This window comes from Atta cephalotes (genome assembly GCF_000143395.1).
Source record: "Atta cephalotes unplaced genomic scaffold scaffold00064, whole genome shotgun sequence".
NCBI lineage: Eukaryota > Metazoa > Arthropoda > Insecta > Hymenoptera > Formicidae > Atta > Atta cephalotes.
In genome coordinates this window covers 1089118-1098737 of record NW_012130128.1, presented here as the reverse complement: position 1 = coordinate 1098737, position 9620 = coordinate 1089118, and the positions used below count along the sequence as shown (strand labels likewise).

Sequence of the window (9620 nt, the reverse complement as noted above, 5' to 3'; positions counted from 1 at the left end):
CAATCATTATTTCTGTGAAACTACTATAAATTCCGAGTATGACGTATTTCAATTCTAATTTTCCTCCCGTTCGTGCTGAGTGAGCAAGATTCCGTATTGATGCTGCCATGTGAGGGCATAAGTCACGTGCACCAATCATGCAGAATCCTGAATCTCTCTTCTTCTACTCTGGGGAGGGACTCTGCAACCACTGACAAGATAATAGACAAATTGAATATTTCTGATTTATTTATGTCTATATAATTTGGAAATTGTTGGGGAAATTTGGGAAAAATTAAATTTAAACATTTGAAAAATAATATTTTTCTTGTAATTAACAAATTTTATCATGCGTCAAGCAGCGATTTAATATGTTTTATGAATGGAATCGATTAGAAATCATTTGGGGAAGACGTCTTCATTATTATTTTCATTTGGAAAAAATCACTATTTAGTAATTCAATAGATTTACACATTACGAAACCGAACAAAATCCAGGTGTGATATGAGTATAGTAAGTATAGTACAATGAATATAGTAAGCCTAAAATCGTCAAAAATTAACCAATTAAGCCCGGATCTTATGCGTAGTAAGAAATTATGTGTAGTAAGAAATTAACTTAATCATAAACTTAATTATATTCGACTTCAATTTTCTTCACTTTCAACTGTGATTGGTCAATTTTTTTATAGCTTAAGGCTTTCTACATTTATTGTATCATTCGAGTGAAGTTTGAACGCAGTCTAACATTGGAGTATTCGAATTTCGGAGTAATAAATTTTGAACATAAAAATATACAATGAAGAAGAAAATTTGTTAGTACGTGTAGGATTTTCTTAATTTGTAAATATTATTATTATTTGACTTCTATTATTTACACTTCAAGAAGAAAAATTTTAATATTTATTCTTTATTTTTGTTCTCTTTCAAAGACGGACAGACAGATTTATGTACATACATGTTAAGAGATACATAAAAGATACTAAATACTATATTATCTTTGAAAAGAATCTCAAGAATATATAATCGCCATTCTTTCGTTTATGATGAAGTCTGTTATATGCAAATATGTATGTTGTGATTTATTTTTTCTTTTATGGTTTACATGGCGAAATTTTTGTTTGAGGAAGTACATATATATTATATATATATATATATATTATATATATATATATATATATATATATATATTGATGATATCCACAAATAACATTGTCTAAAAAACAAACTCAATTACTTATCGCAGATTCTACGATCTTAGAAACATATATGTAGATGCATGTGTGTATAATAATCATTAAATGAATAAACGTACATATTTTATAAATTAACGCAAATTGTTTTCACATCTAGAAGAAATATTTAAATATTTGTTAGATATATGTACATAATATTTCTTGACATACATGTATGTATATAAAACCATCTGTCCGTCTTTACTAACAAAAATAAAGAATAAATATTAAAATTTTTCTTCTTTAAGTTGTATTAAAATAATAATATTTACAAATTAAGAAAATAACACATACTAACAAATTTTCTTCTTCATTGTATATTTTTATGTTATTATATAGACATAAATAAATCAGAAATATTCAATTTGTCTGCTATCTTGTCAGTGGTAATCACTCTACGTGTGACCTGCGATCACGTGACAGTCGATACTTCTAACTTTTCCCGCAAGGTGTAATGACACTAAAATCACATCTGCCGAATTTTCCATAAGTTTTCCTACACCATGTTCCAATTCCAAGTCCAATTTTTTTCGTGACCAGTCACTTGATCTCCTTATTATTCTGTGATTTCTTTCTTCATATTGTACTTTGAACCAACAGAATCAATAATAATTGCTTTCCATTTACACATAAGTGAAACTGAGTCTGAAGTAAGCTGAATATTATATATATTAATGATGTCACTATTTGCTTTGATAAAGCACATGTCAACACAGGTTTATAATCTCACTTTGAAGTGAATTTACGAGACTCACTAAAGCACACGGTCTCGATCTTATGCAGATTAAGGGGAAAAATTCACTTGAAAAAAAAAATCTCACTTGTCAGAATGCGCAAAATGCAAAAGGAACGTGCATTCAACTAAGTTATAACAAGTGAGAATTATCTGAGAATCATAAATGAAAAGCAACTTAATACATATGAGAAATGTGTTCTTGGCAGCACTAGTCGCAGAAAGTGTTGACGAACAGTGCAAAAAGATTAGGTGAATAGAATACATTGCAAGAAAAAAAATGAGATAACATGAGTCCACCTGTCAATGGTCTAGTTTCCACCAGAGAGTTTAATCCAGTTCAAAATGTAAGAAGCAACCAACCAACTACAGTCAAGCATTCCCCTGTTGTTTGACTGTAACAGGGGAATATTCGATAGTAGTTGGTTGATTCTTATATTCTTATAGCTTCAATATATATAGCTACGAATACAATGCTTGATCTAAATATATATGTCGGTCTAGATATAGCCTAGTTTTTTAACGAGAGTTTAATCCGAATCAGAATGTAAGAACCAACCAATTATAGTCAAGCATTTCCCTATCGTTTGACTGTAACAGGGAAATATTCGATTGTAATTGGTTGGTTTTTACATTTTGATCTGGTTTAAACCTTCGATGGAAACTAGGTCTATGTTGGTAAATACGATAATAAGGGCATTTTAGAACATGTCAGAGCATGCGACGCGAACAAACCTGTAAACATCGATAGAAACCGATCCTGAATACATCCACTGGCTGCGTTCAACGAACTGAACAGTTAAATGAGCGCTCGCTGTTATTGGTGTATTCTTTCAGATCATCCAATCAGCATTTTAGATCTGGAAAAATTTATCAATAGCAGCGAGCGCTCACTCAACTATTGAGTCCGTTGAACGCAGCCATTGGCCTGAGGTGCGTTCCGTTTCTTGCATGAAACGAGTATTTAGTGCATGGCATGGAGTACAGAGTACATCCCATTTCTCCAATACACTCCATGTGGTTTTAGTAACGGAACGGATTCACAGTGAATTCATGCAGTGAACATGGACGATAATTTGAAATTGATTGAATTACAAATGCATTCAATAATTACTGTTACATCTTCTTTTTTGACAACAGAAAATTTATATTTTTCCAGCAGCATTTATAATCTTCTTCTGCAGGAAAAGAAAAATAAAACATTTTACCAAAATGTCCAAAAAGGATGTTTAATACCTATTTCTAAAATATGAGAAATTTAACAAAAATTTTACAAATTACATATGTTCAGACACTTATAACAAAATCTGAAATCGATTCACTGTGAAGCAACTTGAAGTTATAAGATATTTAAAATATAAAGATTTTAAGGTTAGATTTGAGATACTGTCACTGTCAAAAATTTTTCATTTTTTTCAGAAATAATTAGCAATAGAAATTCGAAAGTACATTTTTGCATTTTAGTTATGAGTAAATGATAAGATTCTATATACAATTTTTATTATTCAAACCATAAAACAGTACATATTCAAAATCAAATTTCAGAAACTTTTTGTTACATATACAAAACATCCTTAAAATCCGTTTTTACTTTACCTATCTTGTAAGAATATGACTAATGTAAACTTAACCTCTATCATAATCTACTATTTTATATTCAGGAATTTAAAACGATATAAAAAATAGCGGTAATATATCAATATATTAATTTTTCAGATTTTATTATAAATCAGATAAAAATCGATATTGTATAACAGTACGCAAAACCGAGATCCAAATACCATTGAACGTTAAATATCGGTATTCAACCAAAATTTTCATAATATCAATATACGCATAATTTTTCGGTAATACCAGAATATTATATTGTATATATATATATATATTATATATGTGTATATATGAAATGTTAAATTAAAAAAATTTTAGGTATTGAGTATCTACTTACGTATCTTTAACCCTTACGTGATTTTGAGTACACTCGTCCCAGCCGAATCACCCATGATTTCAATTTCGCGCTAAATATGTTGAATGCATAAGCTGCATGAACTGTTTCAGCTCGAGAGGTGAGGCTTCATGCGGTCTCATGTATCGGAAGAGACGGGGTTATGCAATTGGTTATGCGATAGGTTGAATCATGTATGCAGCGAGTGTGCATAAAGAGAAACGGAACAAACTTCTATGCTTGTATGCGCATGCAAGAAACGGAACGCATCCAAAATATAAGAATCAACCAACTACAATCGAGCATTCCTTTGTCGTTCAACTGTAACAAGAGAATACTCGACTGTAGTTGATTGGTTCTTACATTTTGATCTGATTGAAACCCTCGATGGAAACTAGATCGCTAAGGACCGGTTGTTTCATCTTTTTTGATAAATTTATCTGTGAGGTAAATCTGCGCATGTGATAATCTGGTTATTTACCCAACAGGTAAAATTGATCAAAAGGTCAAACAATAGATGTATTATTGTAGATATCTTATTGTAAATACCGCTTTATGTGTTGATCATTTTAATCTGTTTTTTATCGCTGCACTTTCTGAACTAGTACATACAGTGCAATAAGTTGAAGCGAAACAAATATACATTGCACCGGTTCAGAGTGTAGCAATAAAAAATAGACCTGATGTGAGTTAATGGTTATGTTGTCTACAAAATGAGCTAAATTGTTTATAAAGAATATATAAAGGAATATATTTTTTATATCAAGTGTGTTACTTTGTTCTAGTATGGTATCGAATCAAAAGCTCGTGAAAATAGCAAGTTTAGGAGGACTTATAACAGCAACTACAGGTTATATTTTCTATTATCGCATACAATATGATATTAAAAAGAGTGAGACTTATAAAGATGTTATGAATACCCTACGTGAACATAAGAAAGCTGTACCGTACCTTGGAGAACCTATATCATTGGGCCGCATCACTTACGGTGATGGACATCGAATACTTGAACATGAAGATACAAAAATTCCACAAAATTACAAATGGTTTAAAGTTCCACTTACAGGTACTAATACTAAGGGAAAGTTATATTATGAAGTGACATGGAATCGTAAACTTGAAAACAAACTTGAAGCATCTAAAATTGAAATTACATTTGATAATATACCTGGAAAAACGTTTGTAATAAGACAATGTGAAATAAGTTAAAATTATAACAAATTTGTATCGAGAGAAAAATAGATTTAATATTTATGTAAAAATATTTTTAGAGATTTAATTAAATACTATATAAAAAGTTAGGTAATACTGTAAGGACAAATTTATAAAATCAAAAATAACTCAGAGATAATTAAAAAATATAATTTTAATATTTTAATAATTCATATAAAATAGAAATTAATGAAATGTTTGTAAAGGCATGTCGGTAATACCTTCAGGTACTTTCAAACCACGTCTTGAGTAGCCTAAAGCTGCTTGGATAACATATATGGCTGCTTGCACAGTCATTTTTACATCTTGTTTATTACCAATTTGTGGATTAACTTCTACTAAATCGATAGCATTCAATCTATGTGTTCTAGATATTTCTTCCATAAGATGAATTGCTTCTCTAAGAGACAGTCCTCCGCGTACTATATGCAAATATAAGGATTTATAATACTATTTATGTGTATACTGATACAATATGTATACTACAAACCTGGTACCCCAGTACTAGGTGCTTCGAGCGGATCTAATGCATCTATATCAAAGCTAACATGTAAAGATTTTGAGTTATGACAATCTATTTTATTAAGTGCCATATGTATCACATCGTGAATACCTAAAAACATTAGTATTAAATGTATTTAATATTTTATGTAATAATCAATGTATAATTATTTTAAAATCGAACCATAACGTTCTATGTCTTCCATTCCATAAGCAGTAATACCAAATTTTTCAATTATTAATCTTTCGTAACGATCTATGGACCTTAAACCAATATAAGCTACATTTCTGATAGATAATCTAAAAAAGTGATATATTGATTAAATTTATTGTTTATATTTGTTTTAATATAATAATTTTAATTCATTTAATATAGTTTAAAATAACAGCTCATGTTCTGAATATCATTGCATTCTTACATTGGCATTTGCCAGTCCATGCCTGGTAAATACGGCCAATAATCAGCTAGTTCCGAAGTCAATAAAGCTACGGGCATTCCATGAACATTACCACTTTCGCTGGTTTTATTAGTATTTAAATCTGCATGAGCATCTACCCATATTACTGCCACATCTTGTCTTTCCTATGAAAAAAATATAATATTTGAATGTAATGAAAATTATTAATTTTTCTATGAAAATATTTCTCTTTTATACCTTGACGTGTCCATCGATTGTACCAATGCTCAAGCTGTGATCACCACCAATTATTAATGCTTGCCTACCATCGCGTAACACTTGTCGAATTTGTTCAGATAAGTTACTCATACAACTAGCCACGTGGTCCAAATGTGACATATTTTTTACATCATTCATATTATTTATATTATAGTGCACGTCGCCATAATCTCGCACATCCAAATCTTTTTTTGTAAAATAAATTATATATTAATTATATACTTATAATTAATATATATATACTTACGTTTATACAAAAGATATATGTGTGTGTGTGTGCGCGCGCGCGCATAGATTTACCTAACATTTTTAATTTATCTATCAGATTTGCTGCTCTGATTATTTCGGGTCCACGAGCTACTCCTTCTTTTTTCTGTAAAATTTACTTCTGTAAAACTTATTAATTTTTATAACATTTAATACTCTTGTTTATTACTTATACTAATTCTTTATTGAAAACATATGCACTATTAGATATCAAAACTAAAATTGTTTGCTGTTTGGCTATTTTATATTTACCTGGCCTTTATCAAAAGGTACTCCGATTATACCAACTTTTCTACTGTAATAGTGAATACCTAATTTATTAGAAATTATGTGAACTTTAGTCAATATATTCATTTTGAAATTTATATCTCTTCTTTGTTGCAGTTATTTGCGATTACATATAAAGAAATAATTTGTTCTTTGACCTATAACTGCAGTCTGATATGGAAATCTTATTGACGACATAGATGGAATAAAAAGACCATCAATGATAAATATGAGAAGTAGATATAAGAATACAGGGTTACCACAAGAAATAAATTTTAAAATTCCCTGACTTTTCCAGATTTTCTAGATAAAAATGGAAAATTTTTCATGACTAATATAGAATATGTAAATTTTAACATTTAGAATAAAGGAAAGTTAATTTATATTAAAAACAACGCAAAAGAAGCTTAGTAGCATAATAAAATTTTGGATGCAAATTCAAGTCAATAAAAAATAAATTAATATTGGAAAAAGAATAAAGTTATAATGAAAAGAAGACTATCAAATAAAAATATTGAACAAAATATATATAAATTTTAATTATTTCATTAAAAACCGTTTAAAATGCGCGAGTTTTTGACTATAAATGTCAGATATATATGTAATATTCAAAAAATTATAACACTTATTCCCCTGACTTCCCGGTTTGCCAGATCTGTTGTAATCCTGGTATATTATATGTATGTATATACATACAGCATATAATTTCATATGTAATCGTACTGAAAAATGTTGAGTACTTATTTCATATTTAAGAAAAAAATGTGATAAATTCTGAAAAATTTTTCAAATTTTTTTTTTTAAATATACATATAATATATAATATAAATCGCCAGGGATATTTCTAATCTCGCGTTTTCTATCTCTTGTTATAATACATTTGAATTAATTTTACTTAATCAATGTTTGTTTAAAGACTGAAAACATTTCGGATGAGAGAATCCATAAAAGATATTTTCTAATTCTGAACTTTGAAGATCGGTCAGTGTAACTAATATAACTCCAAAAAGGAAAATGAGGATAAACAGTCTCAAAATAGTCAATTATTTTCGAAATTATTTATTCCATGGAATGTTTCAAATAAAAACTGTTTCAGATAAAAACTGTGTAGTTAGAAGCGTGATAAATTTCAAGGAAATCTCAATTTTTCAATTAAGGAGATCGCCAATTTTTAATTACGTAAATTATATAAAGTATTAAAGCTGAGTTATCACAAAATCAATAGTTTAAGATATTTTACACTTTATTTTTAAATTTAGTACATAAAATATCTTGTAAAATATTCATTTTTGATAACTATATATCTTGAGATTTTTTATATATACATACATAACACATCCATAAAAATGTTCACTTTTCATATTTCCATTCTAAAGAAAAAGTTACATGATCGCTACTCTGATCATACATTGCTACAGCTTCTTACATTAGAAGACATAATAATATATCATGCTTAGCGCTTTTTGACCCAGAAACTGCAACATTACATCTAGCATCTCTTACACAAAAAATTTATTTACACACACATATATACATATACATATACATATATATATATATATATATATATATATATATATATATATAGTATATAATTTATAACAATACATTTTCGGTTAATGATAATGATAATGACGACGAGATTTTGATATAAAAAGTTTTAAATCCTTTTCGCTGTAATATTCTTCACTCGTAGGAAACGTACAGAAAAACTTTTATTATACAATCGGAGTGCAAACTATCGATTAAGCCTAGAATTTGATTGGTTTAATTGAGATCTCCGCAACTCGACGGCTCTTGTAATACGACCGGTCTTGTGCTATAATGTCGCTGCGCGAGCTCTTAGCGTCTAGACACTATCTGTATCTTGATATAAATTTAATTAAAAATTATATACAAAATTGAATTAGACTCATATGAAACGTTTTGTCACGGTATATTTAATAACATTTTCATTAAATACATTGTACTATAACTACACTCACAATTACACTATATTTATTCAGGCACTGTTTATCTATAAACTTACTGAGCCCGGTTTAAAATCGATTTTAATATGAGAGTAATCATTTGAAGCAATTTTTACATCATAATAATAAGAAAATAAAGATAAAAAAAAATTTACAGTTTTCTTTACTGATTGAAAATTTATACCTTTTTTTAACATTTATTCTAAACTCAGAAATATTGAATAAATCTGTTATAAAGTATAAAAAAACCGTCTAAATAATCAAAAGTAAAAAAGTATTAAATGATTACTCCTGAATCGATTAACGAATGATAAATATATTATATTATGCTTACTGAGACTTTTTATGTACAAATTTACTAAGCAAGCTAAGGGATACTGAAGTAACGAAATTATGGACACATTATAGCGTGCAAATCTCCGAATTGACTGAAAAACAAAAAATCCTTTTACAAGATTGAAGTAGATGCAAAGTTAGGAGACGAGACAATTGACATGTATTAAAATCGAAAGTTAAAAGTTTACATTTTTCAATTCATAGACATATCACCTGACGTAGATGTTTCCCTAAAATAATATTGCACTGTCCATCGAATTATGTGAGCGAACAGTATCTGAACTTACGATACTAAGATTGAAATCTTAAAAAAAATATTCACATTTTATATTCAACTGCAAATTATGCATACTTAGTGAAGATTCGAAATAGTAAACAGAGCAGTAATTATGCGTAGTAGATGCCGGATTTTATAAGAAGCACTTCTAATATGTTACATAAGAATAGTATGTGTTTAAATGAGACAGAACAATGTAAATGTAAGAAATGAATTAGACA

The 9620-nt window shown here is 28.6% G+C and overlaps 2 protein-coding genes across 2 annotated transcripts; one reads left to right on the top strand and one right to left on the bottom strand.

The window, feature by feature from the left end:
* The first annotated feature begins 4678 nt into the window (after positions 1–4678).
* On the top strand, positions 4679–5101 carry LOC105623800. Its single transcript, XM_012205177.1, has one exon. The coding sequence runs from the start codon at positions 4679–4681 to the stop codon at positions 5099–5101; it is 423 nt and encodes a 140-aa protein (XP_012060567.1).
* Positions 5102–5290: 189 nt separating this feature from the next.
* Positions 5291–6903, bottom strand: LOC105623799 (arginase, hepatic). Its single transcript, XM_012205176.1, has 7 exons — positions 6802–6903; positions 6583–6655; positions 6262–6467; positions 6025–6188; positions 5790–5905; positions 5595–5717; positions 5291–5526 (listed from the first exon to the last, which is right to left on the bottom strand). The coding sequence occupies exons 1-7, from the start codon at positions 6901–6903 to the stop codon at positions 5291–5293; spliced, it is 1020 nt and encodes a 339-aa protein (XP_012060566.1).
* Between the last annotated feature and the right edge of the window lie 2717 nt (positions 6904–9620).

Coding starts and splice junctions, on each gene's coding strand:
- LOC105623800 (XM_012205177.1), top strand. CDS start 4,679: ATGGTATCGAATCAAAAGCTCGTGAAAATAGCAAGTTTAGGAGGACTT.
- LOC105623799 (XM_012205176.1), bottom strand. CDS start 6,903: ATGAATATATTGACTAAAGTTCACATAATTTCTAATAAATTAGGTATT. Junction 6,189..6,261: donor CAATCGATGGACACGTCAAG/GTATAAAAGAGA, acceptor TTTTTTTCATAG/GAAAGACAAGATGTGGCAGT. Junction 5,906..6,024: donor ATGGACTGGCAAATGCCAAT/GTAAGAATGCAA, acceptor TCACTTTTTTAG/ATTATCTATCAGAAATGTAG.